The sequence below is a fragment of the Lonchura striata genome, chromosome 12 (assembly GCF_050655825.1).
Source record: "Lonchura striata isolate lonStrDom1 chromosome 12, ASM5065582v1, whole genome shotgun sequence".
Taxonomy (NCBI): Eukaryota; Metazoa; Chordata; class Aves; order Passeriformes; family Estrildidae; genus Lonchura; species Lonchura striata.
The window spans coordinates 679,539-707,363 of record NC_140714.1 but is presented as its reverse complement, the minus strand read 5'-3'; the positions used below and the strand labels follow the sequence as shown (position 1 = coordinate 707,363).

Sequence of the window (27,825 nt, the reverse complement as noted above, 5' to 3'; positions counted from 1 at the left end):
TTACTGCTTTTCAAAAGGTTTGGTTTAGTAAAAAAATAACCAAATTAACCAAATCAACACAACCAGATTTCTCCTTTGCCTCTGCATCTCTCCACATCATGAACTTAGGATAGTTTATATCTGCCATGATTTAGCCTGTTCCAAACACAAATATTTCTGGGAACTACGGCTGGAGAAGGATTATTTCTGAATCCCAGCTTCACTCTGAAGTCAAGACACCATAACCCTCAATCTTACCCACACTTTGTGTCTTCTTTGCCAAGCTCCCATTGACAGGCTCTGACCGAAACTTCAGGGCTCAGCAAAAGCACCTGAAGTATTTTCATATTTTTCTTACAAGCTTTATTTTTCAAAGCCTTCCCTGGTGTTCAGGTTTCTTGCATTTCCTTCTTTTTTTTTGCAGTGCTTCGTTGCATCACAAAATCCCACCACCTCGTAAGGAAGATCAGACTTTTCAATGTAACTGTGTGCTTGAAAGCTAAAATGCTGCATGTCCAACAGCCTTCCCTTCCCAGTTTCAGGACTCCAAACTGAAATAATGACACACAATACTGAGTAAGTTTACACAGACATATAACAAAGCCTGCCAGTGCAGGGCAGAATCTCCCTGCACTCCTTGGTCCCTCCCTCCCCTGGCAGTGCCAGAACTGGGGCACCAGTACCTGCCCACGCCCAAACAAACAGCGTCCTGCAGCCGCTCCCAGGGGCAGGTGAGGCTGGCACAGGACGCAAGCAGGACAGTGGCAGCACGCAGCCAGGTGCTGCAGAGCGAGGGAGCTGGGCACGGCAGCCAGGTCAGTCCCGCGGGGCTCTGCCGCTCTGTGCCCACCCTCGGCCACCGGCGGCCCACGGGGCTGCGGGCGAAGCCGCCAGCCTGGTCAGGAAGGCAGCTGGGATGGCAGGATGTGAGAACAGAGCTGTACTCAGCAGCCAGACACGCAGAGGATGGGAGGGCCGGGGGGCTGCCCAGGCTGAGCCGGGCACGCTGGCAGCACTAGCTCCTCTTCCTCTTGCCCCGCGGCGTCGCCCCGCTGCTCTCGGGGACGTGCGGCCGCCGCAGCCTCCTCCTGTTCCCGGCCGGAGCCACGGAGCTGCTGCTGGGGACAAGAACAGGGAAACAGGGTCTGCAGGGCCCACACAGCACACACTGGGGCTGCTCAGAAGCACTGTGAGCAGCACACACGTGTGCACGTGGAGATGGGGAATCGGGCACGGTTTGGCTTGGATGGCACCTTAAAGCTCATCTCATTCCACCCCTGCCATGGCAGGGACACCTCCCACTGTCCCAAGCTGCTCCAAGCCCTGTCCAGCCTGGCCTAAACGTTTCCAAGGATGGGGAGAGAAATATTTCTCTGCCTTCTCATTTGAGGAAGGTGACAGCACCACAAATCATCCCATAGCCCCTGAGCCCACAGGAACAGGGTCATCACGATGCCTCTCCTTCTGTTCCCAGACCAGTCTGGAACCCAAGGAACAGCAGTAACCCCCAGATTCCTTGTCCATAACTGAGGACAACCCCTGGCACTGACAAAACCATGAGGATGTTCCATCAGAAAAGGCAGTTTGGGGCACAGCCACCTGGAAAGCAGGATGAGAGGTTGGTCAGCATTACCCCCAAAGGAGGGCTTGGGGCCTGCAGCCTTGCCAGGCACTCTCCTCATTTATGGACAAAGTATTTTCCACAGAAAACTCAACAACTATTTTATTTTTAGTCACAGATAATTTTGAAGAAAAAATCTTAAACTAGCTGTATGTAAATGAAGCAGCTGATTTCCATCATTCAGCCTTGGAGCTTAAAATTCCACATAGTGTTGACATGAAAGATGCCACTAATCTGTCAACAGCTTTTGCTAATTAAACATTCCTTTTAAGTGCACTCTGTTTTACACCATCTGCTAGGCTGAGTCCATGCTGCAGGGACTATCCATTTGTCTTAAACTGGGAATTCACAACTGAAAATAACAATGGGCAACTCTGAGATGCTCAGGTCCACACCTGCTGACTGCCACCAGATACACAGGACAGACACAGCAGGAACAAGCTGTGTTTCAGGGCTGCACCACGATGGAATTGGCTCTCCTGCATCCCTCAGGCACAGCCAGGGAGATCCAGGTGAACCCAGCAGGCAGCTCCAGCTGGGCTCTGGTGCTGGGACTGAGCACGTTCCCAGAGCACCGGGGACCCACGGGCCTCTCCAGCTCTCCCCAGCCCCTTCACAGGGGTTTTCACATGGGAAACAGAAACATGATTCAGAGACTTGCAGACATTGAGATTTTAACAACCAAGTGCTCTGCTAACCTCAACCAGAAATAAATCAAAACAGATGCTCAATTCCAGCCTGTTCAACTTGTCAGCCTCACCTACAGCTTTGTCAACAACAGAATTTTCAAATGTAATAAAAGATCAGATTTAATTTTCCATAACAAAGCAGTTTCCTCTTTTTTTTTTTTTTTTAATTAAAATATATAGTTATATATCCCTTAGAATAAAGATATTCAATTGGGCATCTGTGGATTCTTGGAGGACCCAGGTATCACTTTTCAAGGATCCACATACACTGACCAAACTGTGCTTCCCAGAACTGTGGGGATTCTTCAAGAATCTGACTTTCCTGAGGCATTTGCTTCTTGGGGATTCCACCAACTTCAAACTGCAGACCTAAACCCATCCCAAGGACTTCAGCTCTTGGATATTCTACTCACCTGTCAGAGGATGCTGAACACGTCTCAGACCCTTCCACATCTGCCAGAATGTCCGAATTGGTGCTGAGGGGGAAAATCAAATGGACAGAAATTATTTCAGCAGCACCTACAGCAATGCAGGGCTCCACTCAGCAATGGCAGCAGAGCCCCTGGATGAGACCCACCCCTAACAGCAATGAGAAATAACACCAACCTACAGCACAGTCCAGGAACTTGTGTCTCACTTCATTTTTAGTTACCCCTGGGGTGTCATTATCATTATTTAACACACAAGACAGTTCTATGTTTATGTCTGTTAAGTGGTAACTACACCACCTCTGTGTTCCCAGGCACCACAAAGTTTCTCTGGAGAGGTAAAGTATACCTTCTTTTTCTAAAGTCTCTCTTAAATAAATCAATGTGACAGAGAATTTCTGTAAGACAGCAGGACTTTTTTTCACCCTTTGCCATTTTGTCTCCCCTGTGAAGTGAGAGTCCTCCGCTGTTACGGTGGCGATAACTACAGAACCAACAGGAATTTGGCTGGACAAACAATACCAGGTTAGAGCAACCTCCAACACATGCACATTCAGTCATACAGATAAAAAGGAAAAATATACCAAAAATGGATGGGAAACATTTTGAAAGTCAACATTGTTTTTACACTCAGAATTAGAAGCCCATCAAAAGCTCATTTTCAGTGCACGAAGTGGATGCCCAGGGAATGAGTTATCATCATATTTCCAAACCCCACTGATGTTCCAGTTGCGTTTTAAAAAAGAACTGGGGAGGACACAGGGCTATTTGTGTGCTTTTAGTCCCCCAAAATAGAAAAAGAACCTCAGGTTTGAGGCCTGAACACGATGTACTTCCCTGCCTTGAAAACTGCAGCATTTATCTCCCGCCGCGTTTGTCACCGCAAAACAATAAAACTGAAAAAATCTGGCTAACGTTCAAACCAGTAATGCGCCCTCAGAATTCACATGTGGAATCCATGGTCTAGGCCCACCAAACTTTTTTAAAACCAAGTACAAAACGTCCTGCAGCGAGTTCCACCTTTGGCCTGCACAAGGAGCCATGAATGGGCCCTTGACGCCACGACCATCAGTCCTCAGAGAACCCAATTAACTCCTGCGCGCTAATTGCAGTGAGGCACCGAGGGGCTGCAGGAGCTGTACAAAGCAGGCTCTGAACTTCAGCTGGAGCTCACAGCCCTTGCTTTCAGGATCTCTTCCAGCTCCCAGTGCTCCACGCCAGCCACTCACTGAAGCAGCTCTGCATCCCGGCTCTGCCCGACACCGACCTCGGGTACAGAGCCTGAGCAGGCTGCCTCTGGAGCTGAGGTAACTGCACACCCTTCTGGCACGTGCCAGGGGACAAAAGGGTTTGAGTATTTAAAAATAAAATACTCAAATATGCCATAGCTGAAAAACAAGGCACAGCGAAACACTCCTTCAGACTTTATTCCAACTCCAAATTCAAGACAAATTCCCACAACAGGTTTTCTGTCCTTTTCTGAACTAAGGGTCACTAATCTCTCCCACAATTTTACAGATCATTTTCAGATGAGTCAATTTTTACAGCCAAAATGATTAAAGTTCTTCACCTGAACTGCTCAAGATGCAGCCAGCATCCTGTGGCACAGTGATCCTGCATTTATTCATGCCTCCACGTTGGGAAAAATGCAGCTCCAGTGACTCGGGCAATTCTCCCACTCCATATCCCTGCAGGATTGGTTCCCCTGGTCCCCTACAAGAGTCAACCAAGAGTCAACTCTTCCTTTCTTAACCATCAGCTGGGTTAGACTTCCACCACCCCCAACTTTCTCATTTAATATAAACACACCACCCTAAAGTAGAGAGAAAAAAGCTGATGTAAGTGTGAATGACATGTCTTGTCTAAAACTGAGAGGAGCCAACAGCCCTTTGAATTGGTTTGTTTTAAGGCAGATTAAGTTTCTCCTCAGCCTCACGTGAGCAGCCAGCATCCATCCATCCGTCTGTCCGTCCGTCCATCTGCCATGTGGTGCAGACCAGGCTCCAGGCATGTTTTCCCTCATGCTGGCACAAGAAACGAGCTCCAGACCATCTCATTTTTCCAGTGTCATTTGGACGTGAATGCCCAGATGAGGGAAAGCAGCTTTCTCCCCCTTGCAACCCTGCCAGCACGTTGTGCCCCTGCGAGGAACGGGATGAGTCGCTGCCGGAGCAGCAGGCACCGTGCCACGTCCAGGATGAGCAGTGCACCAAACATCTGCCAGGGCTTTCCAGAGCCTCCCCTTCACACCATGGGCCCATGGCTTCCTGCTCCTGTCTCCAGAGAGGTCTGCCAGCCTTGCCTTTGCCCGGGCCCCCAGGGAGGGCTCTTGTCTGTACCAAACCCTGCTCAGGTTCCACCATCTTGCTGCTTTCCTTGACTCTTTCCAGGCTTCCTTAGTTTTCCACAACCCCCTCTGCAGCCCAAGAAGACACCTCTGAGGCTGTGCCTTGGGAAAGGGGAAAGATCTGCTGCACCCACCTGAACTGCTTCCCTCAGGAGCAGTGGGATGTGGTGGCTGAAGCAGCAGGAGCACTCCCTACAACTCCTGCTTTCGGGGCTCAGAGACATCCACGGCCCACGGCTCCTGACCAGGGACTGATGTCCTCCTGGACACAGCCTGGATGTAAGGACTTCCACCACCACCAGCTGGCCCTCTCTGACAGCCTCCCTAGGACTGTCGCCACCAAGCCTACAGCTCCTGCCATTTGCTACAGCTCAAAGTTTTGGGAAGAAAAGTATGAATCAACAGCATAGCAGAAAAGTATCATCATCCTTTCACAATGAACCCACTTTGAGGCCGAAACTCACAGATCAAACACTGTGATAGAAATCATCTCTGAGCCAAAGCAGTGCAAGATTTATTAAGTAAAAGAGTCCTGAAGATCTATAAAAGGCAATTATTGCACTGATCAACACATTTTCATACACTTCTGTCATCTGACAGCAATGGCCAGGGCGCAGGACAACGCTGCCTCCAAACTCAGGCTGAGGCAGCATTTCCAAGCACTGCACCCTGCCAGCTCTCCAAACCCACGTCACCCATTTCAGAGGGCTGCTGCCAGCCAGTGCACTCCTATTTCTGCCTCTTCTGCTGATGAACTAATTATGTAAAGCAAATAAAACCAAGGGCAAGTGACCTGCTAAACCCAGAGCTCGGATCCTGATCGGTGGCTCCTAAACTCACTGCCAAAAAGCCCCATATACTGCAAGAGGTCCCTTCCTTGGGCACGAACCCCCCCTGGCAGAGACTGCAGTCATGCTGGGTATTCCAACAGCACAGGGACTTATACAGGCTGTGGACACTTTCCCACCAGGATTTCAGAATTCTGACTGTGCTTCAGCATCTCAGACACAGCCAATGTTGGGCTCTGTTTGCTGTTCAAGTCTCACTCTAGTCTTCGGGAAACAACACTTCTGTTGAACGCAGTTTTAAGAAAAAATAATTTGTTTAAAGAACTGCATATTATACCCATTATATAAAATACTTATAATGGAATATTTCCTTTACATAGCTCATTAACTGGCTTATCATTGTTCCTCCTCATTTATTTTCTAATTTCCCTATTGTTTAAGTAGTTGAATAAAATCTGGCTTCAGTCCCAGAAAGTCAAAGAATACCACAGGACCATTCATAGGGAGCACTGCAGTCCTGTGGAAGCCTTGTGCAACTGTGACTTCAGAGCTTTGAAAAATTACCCTTTCAAAGGCAGGGCTGTGTTTTGGTGCTTATCTGTAACACACAGTTTGCTCTCTTGGTGGGATCATCAATCTCTCTAGAGCACAAGCATGTTTGGGACACTGCTACAACCTCCATGTCTGGCCTGGATCTTTTCTCCAGAGGAGTAAAATTCTCATTTGTTCGGTTTTGGCACGGACCTTTGAATAATATCAGTTAATCAGTGATTAGTGTACAATGGATGAATTTCTAATTTTGACCAACTATTCTCTTAGCAAGCATTGACGTGAGACTGAAAAGGGACCAACCTTATGAAGGAGAACACAGAAGAATCACTGATTTCTTTGCAGCATCTTTTTTAAGAACAAACATTTCAACTCTGACTTGTGGATTGTTCTGTTACATTCCATATGCTACTCAACAACCTCATTCTGTTTTAATTCATCAATACAACAGCCCTCCATTTAGAAGTGCCCTCCTCACAGGAACACAGCACGCAGATTTGGAATTCCAAATATATTTCCAGTTTTGACATTTCAATGTGAAGAACAATTACTCTTGGCAAAGGACACCCTCTCGTTATCAGAAAAGCACAAGCCTCAGAAAGCCATTACTTGACACAATACCACAATAGTACTAAACCCATCAACATCTAAATCATTCTTGTTTGATTCCTGCTGGATTGATTTCACCACAATTAACAAAATCCCACCCCATGGTGAGGCACAGGCTAAAAGTCTTTCTTTCCTGCAGCTGGAAGGACTGCAGGGCTGCTCCAGCCCTGGCAGTGCTGCCACAGCCCAGGGCCCTTCTGGCACAGAGCCCTGAGGGAGCAGCAGGCTGGGAGGAGAGCTGCACCCTCCAAAGCTGCTCCAGGGGCACAGCAGGACCCACAGGCCTACCCAGGACGTGGGCACTGCCAAAGCCCTCCTGCCCTTCCCAGCAGCTACCAGCAGCACAGACAGCCCAGACAAAGAGCACATGTGACCCTTTTCAGTACGTGTTCCTCTACCTCAGCATTTGGAAAGGGGGAGGCTCCCTGCAGCCTCTTTATTTCCCAGAAAACCCAGCACAACACTCCAAAGTGCTCCTCAGCAAGGTCCAGGCTGGCATGAGGAACATTGTGGGCAGACAGGAGGGACCTTCCATCCCCAGCAGGCAGCACCTGTCACTTCAGCTGAGCCCTCGCTGCATTTCTGCTGCTGCCCTCATCTCTTTGTGTGCAGCTGGATGCAAAGGAAGAGAAGCTGCAGGGTGTGATGCCCCAGGGCTCCCTGGGCATCTCCAGCTGCCCCTGCCTGGGCAGAGTCAGACCAGAGGGTCACCCACCCTCTGCAGGTCCACATGTCCCACTGGCAGCTGGGGAAGCTGCTCCAAGAGCACACCTGGAAACAGGACACCCCAACAGGGGCTATGGCAGTGTGACCCAGAGCACTGGCACTGACCCAGAAACGAGCAGGAGAACAGTGCCCTGGCCACAGGGAAGGAAAAGCTGTCGTCATCACTTACACCCTGAGAAAAATCTAGTCCAGTGCTCACCTTAAAGGCTTGTTACACACTGAACAGCAAATAAACTGATTGCTGCCTCTATCAATTTTATAGCACCAGTGCAGGCAGAAAGGCACAGATAGCACAGAGGGTAAAGGCCACAGGAGGGGAAGGGTTTTATTGGCCTATAAGGCAGGTCTGAAGTCAGACAGAAATGGGATATTCTCAAAGGACCAACGACCGAAAGGAACAACGACCCTTCCTGCCTCTCCAGGTGCTTGCCAGCCAGCAGATTGCTGTTTACTGACAAATATTTACTGTATGCTCCCACTCATGCAGGTAAATGGAAACAGGCAGCAAAGTTTGATCCTGAAAAACAAAGACATTTACTGTTTGATGACCTCTCATCCCCCGAGCTGATCTCCTCGTTCAAGGTCTCCCTAGGCTTTCACTCACCGTTCAACACTTCCCTCTGTGGAAGGGACCCCTCTTGATGACTTTTAAAAGATCTTTGTGAACCAAAATGACTTTAGCAAAATTGGTTTCTGTTAAAATATTTCAATTAGATTGCTCTGTTAATAACCAACAATAAAGGCAATTAATATTTGCAGAACAAGGAGGAAGAGGCAGGTACTAGGGTCTAAGGGGTAGGATATCAAGAAATGTCACTCCTAGCTCAGCTGGTGACCTTCAGCTATTTCCTCTGATTATCTCCCACTTCTAAAAACACAGGAAACCCTTTTATTCCTGGTAATGCAGACCTGCATTCTCCTTTCAATTCTGTTATCAACAAGATAGCAAGATTAGCTCTCTTGCTTTCAGACACATAGCAAAACCCAATCATTCTGTATTTGTTTTCAATTACTTTTTCACCTTTCCTCCAGAAACTGGGGCCACAGGTCCCTACAGCTATACTACTAAAAAGACTGTATCAATGTTGGGACCTCTCTAAATAAAGCTTCTGGCAGATGGGAAGGTGAAGCAGTGGAAGGGACTCACCAAACATCCCCTGGCTCACCACACATTCCACTCCCTGTTTCTGTATCAGAAGGAACACGCACACCAGCAATCCCTTCTGAAGGCATTACAGTTCACATTAAGTGAATTTTACATGTACTTAGCTCTGTTCCTGGAGCCACTGAATCCCCAGGAACACGTGCAGAAGGGACCTGTGAGCACAGCTCAGCACCTCCTGTGGGGCTGGCTGCCTGCCTGCTCCTAGCAGTGCCACAGCTCTGCCAGCCTGGCTGCACTGCTCTCCTGGCAGTGCCACAGCTCTGCCAGCCTGCCTGCACTGCTCTCCTGGCAGTGCCACAGCTCTGCCAGCCTGCCTGCACTGCTCTCCTGGCAGTGCCACAGCTCTGCCAGCCTGCCTGCATTGCTCTCCTGGCAGTGCCACAGCTCTGGCTCTCACCAGCACACAGCAGTGGCTGCCTCACTGACCTGCACGAGGAGCCAGATGACAGGGACAGCTCAGGGGAGGATGATCTCTGCCATTCCTTCAAGCTGTCAGAGTCACTTCTTTGGCCATCAGGAACTTCTGACTGGAGTGCTTGGGCTTTTCCAGGGACAGCAGCTCTATGATCCTCTTCCCCAGGTTCTACCAAGAGGAAAGACAGAGATTAGAATGACAATGCAAAATATTATTGTTTAGGATTCTGCAGCCCAGAGATAAGATTTTTAAGAAAAAATTAAGTTATAAACATTTAAATACCAACATCTCATTCCCACATACTTATTTTCCAAAACTTTGACAGCTTCAAAGGTTGAATTTCTTTTTGTGTATATTTAAAAAAAATACACCAACCAACAATTCCCTGAGAACCAGAAATGTTTCACTGTTGAGTTTCAAACACAAGGAGAGAAATAAAGGGTGAGAATGTGGTACACATTTCATAGGATGGAAGTTTATTTCAGAAACTAGCAAGCACTTAATGAGTGTTGTTGGCTGCTTGTTCTACCAACTCCCTTCAGCCCTGTATCAGACAGCCTGAGCTTTAAGTTTTACAGGCCAAGTTAACAGGCTTATTTTCAGTTGTGATTTACTTCCTTATGCAGCTAACACAAAGTCAGTACACTGACATTTCCATTTCAACAGGAAAAATAATTTCTAGGCAACACAACAGACAAAAATTGAAAACCATTCTTCTGCTTTTTGTGTCAAGTGTTTTGTTCAATGAAAAGATGAGCAATTATCTGAAAAGACACCTTCTGCCCCTCCAAAGAGAAAACAGATACATGTCAAAAATTCTGGTCTGAAAAGACAGACTGGCCTCATGCCATGCCCACAGATATTTGCAAGTGAGTCACTTAACTGACAAATTGCTCAGGACAGTAAGGCTGCCCAGACCCATCTCACTGGTACTGATGTGACAGTCACAGCCATGTCCTGGCTCCACCCAGGGCCCAAACCCTGCTCCTGCTCAAACCACTCCTGCTCTGCCTCTCCAGCAATGGCCAGCACAGAAAGGACCAAGCAGAACTTTAATTAGAGTGTGGAGGGGCTTCACCATCTTTGGATTCAGCTCAGTTTGCCCTTTCTCTCCTGCTAACAAGCATAATTAAATATCAGGGGCATATTTTTGTCTGCTGAAAACAGCCAGCAGATCCCAGTGAGTCGGTTGTCCAACTAATGAAACACAACTCTCTGAAATTAGCAGGGTAAAAATAGCAAAGGCCTGTGCAATAATGCAGCCCAGCACAGTTAATATTTATTGAATCAAATTATTTAGCACCAGTATACATCAAATCCTTATGGCGCCTTCCCCTTAGACAAAGCACAGCCCCATGTTTAAAAGTTATAAAGACTGGGAAACATATTTTAAACTTAAAGATGAAAAGCAAGATGACGTAAATCAAGAACAGATGATTAAAATGTCACCACAGAGTGAGGCTAAATTACACCAACTAATAGTACAGGAGAGGCAACGGGAGAGATGGAGGAGGAAATTAAAATAAATGAACAAACCAACAAATCCCCAACCAATCCAAACATCAGTTTTAATTCTGTACAATTCCACCACTTCCATGAGAACACAAAGCCAGTGGTGAGGATGCAGACAAAGCCTTGCCCTGCCAGCTTACATCAGGCCATTATTGCCTTCTTGCTTTGCCATGCTGCAATTCCCAGTTTAATACAAAGGCAGTTGCTGCTAACAAGGAACCAAGAGGAAACAGGCTTTAGGCATCTGCTCCCTCCCCTGTAAATCACCTTTTTGTGTTTCAGCTGTTTATAAACAGTCCTCTGGGTGCAGATGTTTTGCAAAAACCCAAACCTGAAATTCCAAGGATTATTGGAAGCTCAGGGAACAAAGTGTAATAGAAATTGTGCAGGTTTGCCAGAACCAAATGAGGTGCTGCCACATTGTGAACATGATGCAGAATGATACATCTGATCCAAGTTATTTTCTACCTGATCACTCTTTTGGAAAAACTCCATAGTTTTACATCAGCTCTTCTCAGAGCCTGCAGGGCAGCACACACGAGACAGAAACCCCAAAATCCACAGCAGCCCATCCCTCCCTTCCAGAGCTGTGACCCCACTACCCAGTAACACATTGCCTCTTCTTCTGCTATAGAGGTTAAAATCTTTTATCCCTGAGACTCCTTAGCTTTTACCCTTCACACAGAATGGATTAAGCACTGCGCCACGGTCTGCACAAAACAATAAGGATAAAATTCATACTGTTGTACTGTTCTCTTCATTTCTTTTTATTCTGCAGAGCTCTGCTGGAAGAGGCAGCACTGGAGAGAGGCACAGATGAAGTCAGCTCAAGAGCACAGGGATTTGTGAGAGCTGGGGCAAACGACACTGCCACGTTTTCCTGAGCGTGCTGACAACAGCGTGTCCCGTTTTGGCCAGGGGGACTCTCCAGAACTGTCTCTCAAACAGATTAGAAACCACAAGTTCTATTAGGCTGAGGAATGCTCTCCTAAATCCCACATTCAAAGACAGATGTTCCCTGCCAAAGCAGGCAGGAAGCACAGGAACCCAGAGGAGACCAAAGGATGCTGCGGCAGCACTCCCAGGGCAGAGCCAGGCGATGTTTGGGGAGGATGGAGAACCCCAGGCTGCTCCTTCCTCCCAGGCAGGGAGGAGCTGCAGCCATGCATTCCCACCTCCCACTATGCTCCAGTGGAACACAAACCACAGCAAGTCAGACAGGGGCAACATCCTGCATCAACAGCCTCAAACAAGGCCAAGCATTTTATTGCTTCAGTCCCAGGACAAAAAATTCCTGATTCCAATCCCCACAAATACTTCTGCAGTTCCCAAGTACCAACCCCCTCCCACAGTAAGGATGCTGGAAGGCAGCAAGCAGCACCCACCTTCACCTGCATTTCATGTGGCCACCCTCAGCACCTCCAGCAAACCTGAACCAGAACCTGTCACCCCTTTTCAACCCACTGGAATGTGCCCCAGATAAAGCACATCCACACACACCACACAGAAACCAAATATGTTTATTATGGGTCATGCCTGTGTTCCACACTAAAATCAATAGCAGTAATTCACTTTAAAGTCTGATCTTTATGCTGGTTGGACTTTTTTCCCCTTAAAAGTTCTAGAAGAACAACAACAGATGAAAGACCATTTCTTTGGGAATCCAGCACTTCTTAGTGTGGTCCAAGAGGGAACAACAAGAAATGTGACTGACCTATTGCTGCTGGCAGCTCTTTGACAGCAACTTCCTCTTTGTTTTGAGCACTTTCTGCTTTCCTCTCACCTATTTTCTTCCACCGTTTATTTACTTGATCCACCAAAAACTTGAATTCACTTCTGTGTTTGTTTCCTGAAAGGTACAGAGCATCAGTGACCAGTCCCACAGGACTAAGGTATGGCACAAACACTGAAAGGACATGAACAGAAATGGACACCAAAAACTGAATTAAAAGCATTTTTGTTACAGCAGATGAAAACCAACCCAGCACTGTGATATGTCCCACATTCTATTAACAATCCAAATGTGTGTCTGTGCTTTCACAGAGCTGCCCACAGTCCAGAGCAGCAGCACAGATGAACATTTCTGTTCATCTGTGCTCTGTGTCATGCCATTACACTGCTGGGACTCAGATCCTTTAAGTAAGTTAATAATGCAAATACTCTCTGCACTTTCAATCACATTTTAAGCACCCCTCTGGTGCTCAGCCAAAGCAATGGAATTGTTTAAGCTGGATACTGCAAATGCTTTACTCAGAGCCTGGGACAATACCTGATGTCCCCCGAGGATGCTGTGGGTCACCTAACGTGGCCAGGCAGGGGGACAGGAGGGGCAGCCAGGTGTGGGTCAGGCTCTGCTCCCAGGAACAGGGACAGGAGGAGAGGGAATGGCCCCAGGCTGGGCTGGGGAGGCTCAGGGCAGACACCAGCAGGAATTTCTTCTCAGAAAGGACTGTCAAGCACTGTGTCACCTCCCTGAGGAGCCCATTCCAACAATGACCACCCTTCCAGTGGAGAAATTCTTTGATGTATGCTATGATAAAACACCAAGTTCAGCCCCACAGAAGGAAACAGATTTGACACAGACTCCCCTTCCCTGAGTAGCTGAAAACACCACATAAGGCCAAAAGTTCTGTCAATAAAAAGCAAGTTCTGTCCCAGATGCCATGTCTGAGCTGCTGCACTCTCATTACGGAATTCCTCTGGCGCTTCAGTTTTTCCAGCATTACTATCTTTTGTTGTGCTGGCTCATGGCAGAACTACAAAGCTTTTGGAAAAGAAATGTGCTGGCACACGAGCACTGCTCAGCGACGCTGTAAATCACTGTGGTGCTGAACGACACCCCAAGCACATCCCACCAACTGCAGCAACGCAAACCAGCCCCAGACAGAACGACAAATATTTAAATCACAGGACAAAGCAGCAGACCTCCAAAGAACATGGCAAATAGAAAGATTTATAAGCAGAAAAGGCAACAAAGTAATTTTTTTTCATAGATGTATTTCTTTTCCTGTAGATTTTTAACTGTTTAAATAGAGACCATGAAAAAAGCAGAGTGGGCTGAGGGTGTCCCCGAGTCCTGTGGGGCAGAAGGAAATGACAGTGGCTGGAACTGCCAGGCAGAGCTCCCAGCCAGCTCCCACCCTCAGTTTCATCAAGCCAAAGTATTAATTGCTATTTCAGAACCAGCAGAAAAATGCCAACAGTGCAAATTGCCAAGAGCCTGGGGAAGTGCAAAGAAGCAGAAAAAAAGTGTTTTCTCCCAAACAGTTTGTCCTGCCTTTCCCCAGGGCTGTTCACAGCCCCAGTGTGTTTTTTGATACGGAAAAGCAGAACAAAAATACATTTGAGGGTTTTTATTCAGAATTTACACCACAGTTCATTCATTAATTCATCTGGGAATTAAGAGTCTGGGGTGTAAATGCTGTAAAATAAAAGGGGAAAAAAAATCCTTCATTGTATAACAAAGCTTTTCCAAGTCCATCTGTTTTACAGTGAAATAATGGCATTTGATAAGAGTTCTTTAATCTCAAACTGTTCTTGAATTCTAACATACAGTTCTTTTTTTCATGCTTATTATTTCTTCCTTATTTTATGAGAAATAATTACCTGACACCAGTTACCCTTTGCCTCTTTGGTCAGTATTTTTTTATTAATTTTAAAATTGTATCTTCTCACTAAAATACTTTTCTGCCTTCCCCTTTTTCCTATTTTTTTAACTTTCCAATTTTCAGTTAATCTACTTATCAGGATCTCCAAGTGATTAGTTTTGTAGCTGTGCCCTTTCAGCAATTGAAACTCAATCAAATACCGGTCTGTGAAAAATTAAGACAGCATTGAATGTATTTTTGTTCGAAAAGTGTACAACAGGCCAAGCAAACAGAAGCAGGAGCAGGAGGGCAGTGCCCTGGGGGGCTCAGGAAGGCTTTCAGAGCAGTTCTGCTGCACAGGGCTCCCAGTGAGCACACAACAGCACATCCACACCCTGCCCTGCTGCTTCCATGGCCAGCAAGCATGGCAGGACACTAAGAAAGAACAAAGTGCATAAATAGAGAAGCCTGTGGAGGCAATCAGTGTGTGTATTTCAGCTCAAAGGAAAAGAAGAGAGATTTAAAAGCAAAATGAGGTGAAATTTGCATGTTACTTACGATAGTCAGTGTGGATCTCATCTATTTCTTCCTCTGTCTGGTCCTTTGTGAAGGTCAAGCTCTACAGAAATCACACAAATGTTTTTAACATAAATAAAAAGATGATAAAGCTGCAGACTTTGAAATTACAGACTTAAAACTGGAAGAAGCAACTGTTTTCCCCTCCCAGCTTTCAGTACCTCATCACTTTAATCCTCATTTCCAGAACATATCCACAGTGTCCTGCCCTGCTTCCACCGAGTCACCAGGACCAAGCCAGCCCATGAAACACCCAGCACATGTGGGCCATAAAATATTTCCTACCACTGTGCAACAAACAGGCTTCAAAGTCACCAAAGTATCAGATGTCATGGGAAAAGAACAGGCACTATTGCTGATAGGGAAGCATGGAATTTGCTAGCTAAATCCTAGAGAATTCTAGGAAGCAAAATATTCCCCACACTGCCATCGAAGGTCAAAATCCTCCAGCATGGCCAAGGAGAACTTTACTCAATAATTTTTATTGCAGTAAAAAATTGCTTCTTCTTAAAGGGTTTGGGCATAAAGTTCAGCAGTGCACCCAGATCTGCCCATAACAAATGTGTGGTGTGTGAAAATCAGGTTCATTACAGGATGCTAAATGTGAATTCTAATATGCAAGCTGGGAACTCCCACAATAAAGCAATAGGCAGACATTCCCATTTCTGCTGGCCACCCCCCTGTGAGAACCAAGACAAGTCACTTACATTTTCACCAGGTTTATTACACTCCAGCTGAACCCGAATCTTCTCGTTCTTTTCCAGCTCTTTAACAATCTCTGCAACTGTTTGGAAATACAAGAAAGAGATCACTGAATAAGGAGCTGGGCAATAAAAAGCTGTAACAGCACAGACTGAAACTACCCTGAATTTCAAACACAAACAGCATTAGCCCTCCAAGAGGGAAAGCTGAGACTCCAACCCCAGGCAAATGTGCTTTCCAAATCCTACCAAACCTCCCTCCTGCACATGACAGTGCTTGTGGCACACAGGCCATCATTTAGAGAAACTTTCCATTCTACACTGGATGTTTCAATGGAAGACACAGTAATTGCATCTATTGTTTATCTTACTTTGTCCCCCAAACCACCTCCCAGGGCAGCAGAACCATGTGCAGGCTCAAAAGGAAAGCCCACAGCCCACAGAGGAATTACAGCTGACTTCACCAATTGTCAGACACAGCCAAAGCCTATAGACAACATAACTAACATTTAATTAGAGCCACAGCTATGCAGAACCCTGCACAGTTTACTTTGCCATTTACTTTTACAAATCTCTTTCTGGATTTCATCATGTCCACAGCACTGCCAGGCAGCTGTGGGCAGTTATTAAAACAAACACTTCACCATACAGTGAAGCAGGCAGAACAAAAGCTCATTAAGCTGCAAAAGAATAAAACCTGTTCCAAACTGGTTTAAGCACACTCTAGGAATTTGGCACCTGTGCTTCCTCAGAAGCTCAGCTACTGGTGTTCCACAGGCTCCCTGCTACCACCCAAAATGCATGTCTGCATCTTCAGAGTGGGTTTAATAATTCCCCCTTTGTGCTGAACGTAGGAGGAGTTTGGCATGACTGGGAGAGCAGCTGGAGTGCACGCCACACAGCCCAGAACTCTTCCTTCCCTCTGGAGGAGTGAGGCAGAGGCTGGAGCCACTGCACCCACCAGCAGCACTGAGAGAAGGCTCAGCCAGCACCCCCAGCAGGCTGAAGCACTATTCTGCACTGATCTTGACTTACCAAGATAAATCCCCCCAGCAATCCAACAGTGCTCTGCCTACCCCGAGAGCCAGCAGAGGGGAAATGCAGACTGAAGCTTTGGGATTGCAGAACCTCCCTGCAGCCTCTCACTGACCTGATTTGGGGTTGAGGGAATCACACTGGGCATTGTACATGTGCACAAACTCCTGGTGTCTCTTGATGAGCTGCTGGCGGGTGCCAGAGGCAGACAGACCGTGCTCCTTGAGCTTCTTCCTCAGATCTCGATCCGACAGCAGGTTATAAACAACTTTGGACATCAGCTTCCTTTTGTGATCAGAACTGCCAAAGGAAAACAAAAGAGACCTTATTTAATTAATACTCCTATGAAAATCAAACTATTTACAATTATTTAAGGGTACTTCACTCACTCAGGATAACGTACACATGAAAGAAACTTGGGTTTTCCACCCCAGTACTGGCCATGGCTTACCTGAATCAGCTGAAGAAATACTAAAATTATTAGAACATCAAGCCAAAACTCAAATTAGGAGATTTTTCAGCTTTCTGAAAAAATGTCTTTGAGAAAACCAGTCATGTACCTGAAGGCAGCAGTTCCCAGCTAACAGAAAGGTGGTTTGGCGATACAGAGAGAGACATTAAAGATAAGTCATAGTGCTCTCAGAGGAATAACATCTAAAGCCAAAATTTACTGATTTCCACTGCTTTCTGTCAGGACTCAACATTCCTGGCACAGCTGAGGAAAACATCTTAATTACAGGAAACTGCCAGAGAAAATTCAAGTTCTAGTACAGCTTTTGTCACCTAAAATTAGCAGAACATTTCCTCCTGTCAAATTAGCTCAGGCTTCCCTTCACCTCCTGGTGAGATACTCTCAAACCAGGAAAAACAAAGGGGCCAAAACCCATCTGCAGCCTTATCCATCTTCTGCAACTGCAGTAATTCATAGAGGAACAACATTTAATTGGACATTTTTCTTTCTGCAGCAAAATAAAGCTCAGCTGCATTACTCTGGATTAGAGAGCAGCTAACAGCTTTCCACTGTGAAAATGAGGGACCTATTTGGAAACTATTCAGCACTTTCAACTTATCATATTGAAATTTCAAGGTTAAAAAAACGAAGTCTTACACAAAAACTGTCAATAGTTCTTTTACTCTCATCCAGCCCTGTAGCATGGCTGGTAAACAGAAGATGGATTACCACAATACACCCTTCAGGGAAGCTTTTTTCAGATTCTTTTGGGAAATATAAAAAATTTTACTGAATAATTAAATATTTTGAAAGTCCTGCAGAAGCTTGGTGTCTATTCCAGCTCAGCAGCAGCAGCATGACCTAAGGTGTGCTGACAGCTTTCCAGCAGCCAGCCCCAGGAAAACACCTCACAACAGGTTTAAATCCTAATGTTGGTTGGGTTGCCCCACGCCTGAGAAACAGGGTGTTGCCTGGAAACACATTCACATGTTGGAATCACCCCTGTGGGGCTCTGGGGGCTAAAGAGCAGCTCTGCTGAACTGGCTTGAGAAGAAGCAGAGCTTACAGGCTCAGAGGAGCTGCCAGCAGCACACACACTGGCACAGCACGGGCACTGCCAGGGACCAGCGCTGCCCACGGCTGCCCGTCCCCAGGGGCAGTGCCTGCTGTGACCCCTGCCAAAGGCCTAGGCAGCCTAGAGATTAAATAAGCAGGACTTTAAATCCTGCGAGGGACATGGGTTTGACACCAAGGACAGATCTGGCTTATTTTGCAATTTATTAAGAACACAGAAAGCGCTAAACCACTCCAAATGGAAATTAAATCAGATTTCAATATTCATTTACTATTTTTTCATCTTGAAAGCCCTTTAGCTTAAAGACTGCACTCTAAGCATGACTGGGCAAAACAAGAGCTTTACCATAAAATTACTTTCCAATTCAGGGTTCAGGGGAATTGGAAAAACAAGCATTGAAGCACAAATCCTCCCAGTTCTTCAGTCTGATCAGTCAGAAATAACAACAGCCTAAATTTCTGCTGTAAGTAAAACAAACTGCAACTCCACTTCTGATGTGAATGTGGTGACCGTGACCAATGCTGGGGCAAAGGCACAGAGCCAAAGGAATGCATTAATCTTATGGAAATCCAGATCTTCAGGAAACCTCAAGAGCCCCACAGAGAGGACAGAAAGGTGCAATTTTTATTCTTTAACTTGACAGCTATTGAAGAAAATGTCTCTTGGCACACCTGAACCGAAGGAAGCAATTCCTTTGCCAAATGAAAAATGGGAATCGGTATTATCTGAAGGGAATTTTAATGCCAGGGAGCAGAAAGGTGACAAGAACAACACACAGACTAACTTCTCCCTGTGCTGATTTTTTTAAAGCACTGGCCACTGTCTTCTTGCCACTAAAAGCCAAAGAGCAATTGAGTTGGCAACCCACTCCCTTTCTCAATGGGAGACAATCCCCACAGTGATTTCAGAGTGCTCTACACAGCAGGGAAGCCAGAAACAAACCCAAAGCACTACTACTACAGCCCAGCACAGCAGCTCTCAGCTCAGCAGTGCTCCCACCACCACGTGAGTTTGGAAGCTCTCAGCTGCTCCTTACCTTCGGAGGCTGTCCTTCTTCTCCCCTCTGGCCAAGCAGCTATCCAGATGTTTGTTTATGTACTGCTCTAGAACAGCAACCTCACACACAGGACATTCCACTGAAAGCAAGGGAGAAGGAATTCACTGGTGTGGATATGACAGCAAAGAGCAAATGCTTTCCTCTGAGAAACCAATAGTTGGGACAGTAACAAAGCACACCAGTCCTGAGCTGTTACTGCACTGAAGTTACATGTGAGTTCTCAGAACAGAACAAATAACACTAAACCCTCTCACTGCAGCTGTTTCTGTAGGAGTCTGTCTTGACCAGCTACTTTGCACTTGTGGAAATAATTTCCATGTGATGCATGCTCAAAGATTCCGAAAGATCACAGAACGGGAAAGTTTTAATTGCTCAAAAATAAACAAGCAGTAAAATTTCATGTGAGTTTTAACTTGACAACACAAGCAGATCTGATGTAAAACCACGGCAGGTTTCCTGTGGCTCCTTTCCAGGATTCATCCAGCTAATGAATACATATGAACTTCAGAGTTCCAGATGAATAAATCATGAAACAAAACAACAGCTAAATTTGAACTAGTAAGAACCAAGGGTGTACTCCTACATGGTGTTTTGTTTTAATTTAGGCTTTTAGCTAGGTCAATAGGATGGCTGCCAGCACACCAGAACTAAGAGGGTTCTGCCATTTTATTGTGGTTGATTGGTATAAATGAGCATTTTCATACTCCGAAGTAAATTCATCTTAACTCTCTAGAATTAGAAAAGAATAATGCAGATGACTCTTCTGGGAGTGTGGGAACAGAAATATTAACAGAACCGCTGCCATGCTCATTTTGAGTTCAGGCTCACCCCTCAAATAACAAACATGTTATAAAATAACCTGCTCAAGGATACAAGAGCAGAACAAATGCCAGTGTCTGTCTAGTCATTAGGGGGAAGGAGAAGAGAAATTACTTCATTTTTACTAAGACTGTTGCACAACTATTGTTTTTCAGTGTTGTTACTCAAAGCAAAGGAATCCATAAGCACCGATTTCCGTTTAATTCCTTGGCAGCAGCTCAAGCTTTCTCATGAAAGCACCCTGGGAGCAGAGCTGTCCCACACAGGCAGCGGTGTGAAGGGAGCACGGGCCAGTTAAAGGGGAAGGAGCTGAACGGGCCAGCACAGACCAGAACCACAGGAGAAATGGGATGGATGAGTGCCCTGTTCTGAGGGTCCCCTAACACATACAGCCAGCCACACGTGGGGGAGAGAGCAGGACATAACCAGAAATCCAACACCTCACCTTTCCTGACTCCTTTGAGCACAGATGTTGAAGGCTTTTCATGACTTTCGATGCACCCAGGAATCTCTTGTGATTTCACTGTGCTGTCTTTACCACCAAGCTCTGCAGAAGTGCTGTGCAAGTCATGGTGCTCCTCAGTTTCGAAACTCTTCTGACCAGTCCATGCCAGGCCACCTGCCTTCGTGGAGGTGCAGACTTTGTCCTTTCTCAAGGAGCTGTCAATGCCTGGCACCTCTTCAGACTCTGGCTGAGGAACAGGACTCCAGTGGCTCTCGGCAGCCGGAGGCTGGCTGTGGGCCGGGGGGGATGGAACCGGGGGAGCTTCCAACACCAAATTCAACAGCTGCTGCCTAAAGCACCCAGGAGAAAACACTCAGCTAGCACACTGGATGCTGGGGAGAACTTGAACACTTGCTTGCCAACACACGCTCTTTTCTGGCTGTGAAAATGCGAGGACTGATGGCAAAAGAGGAGGGAGCAGCCCCACACTGCTTTCCTGGACTCATGAGCAGCTGGGTGATGACATCTCATGGTCCCAAACCCCAGGCCCAGGGACAGAAGAGCAAGGGCACAGTGGATGCTCCTGGCACAGCCCTGGGATCTCTGAGAGAACACTGTCACCTGCCCCCCACCCCCCTCAGCACCAGAGTGCATTACCCAGCTTTCTCACTAACCACAGAAACTCTGACAGGTGTGACCAGAGAGCACAAAGCACAGCTAGGCTGGAAGCTCATCCATCATTCAGCAAGCCCAGAGAAAGCAGTGATGGAGGGGTCCAGCCTCTGCCATCACCAGCCTGGCCAGCTCACCTGGGAGCTGATCCTATGGCAAGAATCAGTTCTACATCATGTTCAAAAGCCTCTGCATATTGTGTATGGCCCCAGCGTTATCTGCGATACTCTCAAGAACTTAACAGACTGCTATGAGCTCAGGGCTGAGGGAATTGGACCTCCCTGGCACAAAGCAGCAACTGCAGCACAGCTGACAATGCTCAGTTTATGAACAGAGCAGTGTCCTTCCCTTTGAAGGCTGAGAGATGAATCAAGCAGGTGCCAGCGAGCCCAGATCCAGCAGAACAGCCACTGCCCAAACCCTCCTCAGCTGCTGAGAAGGGTCAGGGCAGGGAGTTAAAAATCACCTGTTTAACTGAAGATGGATGGTTTCTTAACATCCTCCCCTCCAGTACCCTCCCTCTGCTTGAACAACAGCATAAAGAGCCTTCCACTTTTTTCCTTCAGATCTGTAACACCCACAAAAACCAAGTGTCCTTCATCAGGCTCCTGGTTCCCATTTTACAGCCTGTTTACTTGTCTATTGCTGAAGCAGCAGTGAAGCAGAGTTGCTGGGAATCTAGGACTTCCACATAAATAAATTCCAAGGAACAGACAGAGCTGTGAATCTTCCTAGGAAGAACTCACACAGAACAGTCTCAACTGCACTAAAAGCAATATATCTCCTTAAAATTCCTCCTGCAGTCCTGCTCAATCACTGTATCAGCAGTGACAGCACCTGCTCTCTCGAGCTCCCAGAGTCAATGTGTTTATTCCTCTGACTCACTGTCAGAGTAACCCTGACTCACTGTCGACTTACCCTGACTAGGAAACAAAGATTAACTTGACAGTAAAAACATTCTTCTTCCCTATGGATGAAGAACACCAGAGATTCTTTTCAGCAAGGACTACTACTTTTCTACTTTTCTATTTAGGCAAGTATAACTCTTAACTTAGCAACTCTCTGTTGCTAAGTTTTCGAACAAGGTGATGCAGAAACTGACACATTTTCTCAAAATAATCTCTTTAGTAGAGGGCAATGAAATAAATTCTTTACACTTCACACAAATCTTTACCTGTTATTTTTAAAGACACCGTCCTCACTGCAACTGGTAAGAAAACTCTTCATTAAGGTCAGCTTGTGCAAATACTGCTCCTCATCTTTCTCTCCTGGCCAGAGCCATGAATTCTGCCCCAGAGCACAGACAGGTGAGGGAACAGAAAAATGCTCATGGCAATGCCCCCCAAGCTCCTGCCCTGCTGGGGTCAGGGTGTGCCCTTCAGCAGGGCACTGCACAGCCACAGCCACTGGAGCCTGGTCAGGACTGCTCCTCTCCCTTCACAAAGAAACATCCATGGCCATGAGGAGCCCACCTTCTGTACAGAAACATCCACGGCCAAGACGAGCCCACCCTCTGTACAGAAACATCCATGGTCAAGAGGAGCCCACCCTCTGTACAGGGAGGGAGCTGCATTCCCAGACATCCCCCACAGCTCATCCTGCAAACACCTAATGCTGACAGAGCACAAATGGCATCAGTGCTCTGTCTGGTTGGAATGATTCCCATTCCCTGCACATGCTGACCTTGGAGCACAGCTTTCACTCTGCTAAGTGCCACCAACATTACCATTTTCCTCCCCTCCAGGCCTGACTTAAGAAATGGGTTTGCACTTTGTGAAATGCTGAGAAGATTTAAGGCCTAATTTTCATAAACATCCAACTACCCAAGGCTCAGAGTCAAGTTAGAACATACTTGATCTTTCAAACACGCTGAGCCCTTCCACCCCTGGACTGTGGATTTGGTTTTGGGGACAGCCAAGGGGAAACAAAGCAGATGGAGGAGGAGGGGGAACACGGAATGCTGTCCTGTACCAACACCAGCAGGACAGAGGAGCAGCGCTGCTGCACTGAATGATTCCCACCCCACGGAGAGCTCTCTGGACAAGCAGTGTCCCTCAGCTCAGAGACCCAGCCCAGTGCCAAGCCCTGGCCACCCCTGGCCCTGCCTGCATTGCCCCAGGGCTCTGTCCCATCCGAGCAGGCAGCAGCAGCCCTTCCACCCCTACCCTGCCCTGCTTCCCTCCCCCGGGCCCCACGGGGCTCCACAGCCCCACGGGCTCCACAGCCCCACTGCTCCAGCTCCATCTGAGAAACTGAGTGAACTCCAAGTCACGAAAGGAAAGGTTATTGAACCACTCTCACTGCTAAGATTTATATTGATCCATTAAAGCAGTCCAAAAAAAATTAACATTTAAATTCAATATCATAATGGATCCAAGTCAGCACTACTTGTTCCACACAAAATCAGGCATTAACAAAAAAATAGTAATCCATTTATCACTAGGAAGCATCAGAATTTAAGCTGAAACAGGGGAACTGTAGGATTTAAATTACTCAAATAAATCAATTAAATCTAGTAGTGGTCATATGGAAGATTAGATCTATCTACATTCTATGATCTTCATCAGAGAAAAATTCTCTCATGAAATAAAGCCATCAGCTGAACTATGCTTCTTTTCACTTCCAAAGCCAAGAGTCTCATTGACTTCCAGCTCCAAGTTAATTTCAGAGAAAAAGATGAAAGTGCATTTGTCTCCTACAGAGACAGGAATATCCATAGAATTCCCAGCAAATCACTGAGTAGCTTCTCATAAAAGAAACCAGATAATACCAGGAGCTTCATGTATCTACTGTTGTAATACATGTTGTGATATTTTACCAAGTCATATTTATTCTGTTGTTCCTGTCTTTTAAATGGATGTGAAGCTCAAAAATTAATTAGAAACAAACAGAAAAGGAGCTAAAAGATCGAGATGAAAACACAGCACTCCATTACTTTCCTTACTCAAGAAAACTCATGTTTTTAGTCTTTCAATGCCTGTATTTTTTCTAGCCAGTGACTTCACCAAAAGAACGCTCTTGCAAGGTGATCATAACCACTGGACAGAATCTCCCCTGCACACACAGGAAGGATCTTGAAGAAAATCTTTGCTCCCATTATTTCCCCCACAGAATCCTGACATATCTATTGACTTCCTACACACTGGCAGAGACTGTAACTTCCAGAGCAGCTAACCAGACACAGAACCAAAATAAGCTTGTAAAAGCTCCACATCACTTGAGTGCACAGTCACCTTCAGCCAGAACACTGCAGGGTTTTTCCAAAGGGTAAACATTCATCTTTGACACCACAATTGTTCTGCTCAGTTCTCACACCCTCCTCTGCAGGGCTCTGAGCCTGGGGGCACACACAGCCACACCTTGCCAGCTGCCAAGCCAGAGAGAGCAGCCATAAAATTGCAGACAGACCTTGCAGAATTAAAGCTCTTCACTAGATCATCTAAAATCCGGTTGTTTTTCAGGTCAGATTCCGAGACTGCCTATAAAAGAAAGAAAGAAAAAGAAAAAAAAAAACCAAAACAAATCCAAACAAACAAACATTTAAATGCAGTGAAAACAGCAAGTGCCCAGAAAATGTTCAAGTGATCAATAACTTGCTTCTTGGCTTGGTGCCTCAACTACCCCCACTAAAGTGCTACAGGAATTAAGATGCTTAAAGTGTAAACACTTCTTCCCCAAAAATATCTCATATTAAAGTAACTGCCTGAGAACTTAAGTCTGGGATATTAAGGTAACAGGCGAAAACAAAGCATAAAGCTAAAGCAACAAAGCCCAGTGTGCCCAGGCTCCAGTAATGGTTTGTTGCAGCACAGGTCTAATAATTTTGGAAACCAAACCAAACCATCTTCTGAAGGTGGTAAGAACCTTAAGCAACAAAGCATGAAAACTGATGAAGGGAGATGTTAATCTTCTGATTATGGCATGAAAATATGAATTATGAGTTGCCTCTGTGCATTCAGTTCATTCTTTTTAAACAATTTCTGATTTTTACCTCGCTGCAACTCTCTCTGCTCTTATTTTTAAAAAAGCTTTTATTACTTTTTTATTCTGTTTTTACTTTGAGATTAAATGGGGCCACTCACACACAGAAAATGAAGCGCTTACGTTTCAGCACTGCTGGTTTAAATGATGGAGTATTTTAACAAATTAATGTTAAATGTTTTGTGACAGATTGTACACAGTCCTGACCAAACCTCAGGCCTGATGCTCCATCCCCTTCTGCCTGCACTGACAAAGGAGTACCTCTGGAACAGGACAATTCCAGATGCAAGAGCACCACACTTTGCCCATGCAATCAGAATTGATTACTTGGCACAGTCCAAAGGCAAAAGCTCCTAAGATTTGCCAAAAGATTAAAAATAAACTGAGGGGGAAAACCACACTTACCACACAGCACGTTGGACACTGCGTTTTGTAGGACAAAGACTTGCGGATACAAAGGGAACAATCTGGAAAAGGGAACACATCGTTGTGAGCTTCCTTTTGTTCCCCAGTGCAAGAAAGCCTTCCTCAGCCCCCACCACTACAGCAGTGGCTGCACTGCTCACTCCCCCACAAAAACTGGGTTTTTGACATGACTAATGCTGATCACTTTCATCTGCCTGCACAGCCCCAGACAAACTTACAATCCCCTTTTCCCCAGGCTCTTCTGCCCCTTTCCAAAACAATACCAACTTGCTGTCGAGAGAAGAGGCTGGAAAGGAGGGCAGACAGCACTGAAATGCTGAGAGACAGCTTAATGTCACCTCACCATCACAGGATGCCTCGACAGGCTGGGCGGCGAAACACACTGTCACAGTACATTTCTGTGTTTGTTACACTTTGTTAATTTATCCCATAGCTTTCACAGCCACTTAAGGATTTAAAAAAATCTCATCATTCTCCAGGACAAAATTCCCTCACTAGATCATCATAGGTCAGAGTTTCAGCAGTAGTTCCTGAACAAGATCTATATTTCATAGGCCCTCTGAGAATGCATCAGAAAAGCAGCAGAAGCATTAATTCATCCCAGAATGGTTTGGGTTGGGAGGGACCTTAAAGCTCATTTCATCCCACCCCCTGCCCCTGCCATGGGCAGGGCATCTTCCACTAGACCAGGCTGCTCCAAGCCAAATCCAACCTGTTCTAAAGCACCAATTAACACTTAAAACCACATATCCATTTAAATGCTCAAAAATTACTAGACACGTAGCAAGAAGTGGTATAGGGTGAGAAAGCCATTAAGAAACAAACTTTAACTGTAGGAACAGGAATGAAGTGGCAGACCCAGGCTGCCAGCATCCAACACCCCAGCAGCCTCCCATGGCCCACGTGCAAAGATTGCTGCTCGGAGCCATGGCTGCACCAGCCGCCAGTGAAGAGAATTCCCAGTTCTGTGGCTCCCCACTCTGGCTTCAGTGGTGACAGCTCTGCCAAGCTAAACTAAACTTCACTGCCAAATGACAACGGCCCCCTTCAGGGAAGGAAGTGCTACAGTTTCTGAACCTAACAATCACAAGCATTTATTTTAACGTGGGAAAAGGCAAGGTACTTCCCTCCTAATCTGGCTTCAACAAAGCACTTGGGGTCAGGTTCCAGTCGGTATCTTGCAGGGCAGACAGAGCAGCATGGAAAATTTGAGGTCTTAATGCTCAGCACATAAAGCTTTGCATTTGTTCCACCCTCAAGATGTTAAGAAAGATATTTAAAGTAAGAATGCCAGATGCCACATGCTTGTGTTACAGCAGGAACTACAGCAGGGAGGGCTCTGGCTGCTTCCATCTTGCCAAGCTCCTCCCAGCTTCCACGGCAAAGAGAATGGAGGCACCCTAGAACGGTTTGGGTGGGAAGGGACCCTGAAGCCCAGCCAGTTGCACCCCCTGCCATGGGCAGGACATTTTCCACTGTCCCAGGGTGCGGCAAACCCCACCCAATCTGGCCTCGGGCACTGCCAAGGATGGGGCGGCCCCAGCTGCTCTGGGCACCCTGCGCCGGGCACCACCGCCCTCCCGGGGAAGCTTCTTCTGCATCTCCAACCGAACCGTGGGAAGCCATGCCAGGCCCTGGTAAATCGTTCCTGGCCATCTCTCCTGCAGGCTCCGGAGCCTTCTGCGTGCCGGGCCGAACATCCCCGCCCGGGACCGGCCGGGCCCAACACCCCGCTGTCCTCCCGTCCGGCGGGACACGGCCCCGCCGCCCTCCCGCGGCACTCACAGCTGTGCGAGCACTGCGGGATGATCACGGCGATGCTGAAGTAGTCGAAGCAAATCCCGCAGCGCAGCAAGTCATCCACGGCCTGCAAGGAGAGCGGGTGAGCGGCGGGCAGGGCCGGGCCGGGGCACCGCCCGCCCCGGGACCCGGCCCGGGACAACCCCGGGACAACCCCGGGACCCGGCCCGCACGCACCTTCAGCGGGGCCAGGCCGGGCGGCCACGGCGGCTCCAGCAGCGGCATGGCCGGGCTCGGTCGCTCCCGCCGCGGCCCTGCTCCGCCCGCGCTCCCCGCCGGCTTCCGCCCGCGCTTCCGCCCGCGCTCCCCGCCGGCTTCCGCCCGCACTTCCGCCCGCGCTTCCGCCCGCGCTTCCGCCCGCGCTTCCGCCCG

At 47.0% G+C, this 27,825-nt stretch overlaps 1 protein-coding gene across 4 annotated transcripts; it reads right to left on the bottom strand.

Annotated features, from left to right (window-relative positions):
• Positions 1-27,720, bottom strand: RAD18 (RAD18 E3 ubiquitin protein ligase). Of its 4 annotated transcripts, none has more exons than XM_021542573.3 (13): positions 27,631-27,720; positions 27,439-27,520; positions 25,633-25,694; positions 24,655-24,725; positions 20,575-20,924; positions 19,290-19,389; positions 16,843-17,027; positions 15,699-15,775; positions 14,974-15,034; positions 12,543-12,677; positions 9,328-9,484; positions 2,703-2,765; positions 1-1,097 (listed from the first exon to the last, which is right to left on the bottom strand). In XM_021542573.3, exons 1-13 carry the CDS (start codon positions 27,676-27,678, stop codon positions 995-997), a joined length of 1,494 nt encoding a protein of 497 aa, XP_021398248.3. In that variant the 5' UTR covers positions 27,679-27,720; the 3' UTR covers positions 1-994. The 4 variants fall into 4 exon arrangements, with proteins under 4 accessions (XP_021398248.3, XP_021398249.3, XP_085446366.1 ...); XM_021542574.3 differs by having other exon boundaries at positions 1-1,094; XM_085590240.1 differs by lacking the exon at positions 12,543-12,677 and having other exon boundaries at positions 1-1,094.
• Positions 27,721-27,825: the final 105 nt, after the last annotated feature.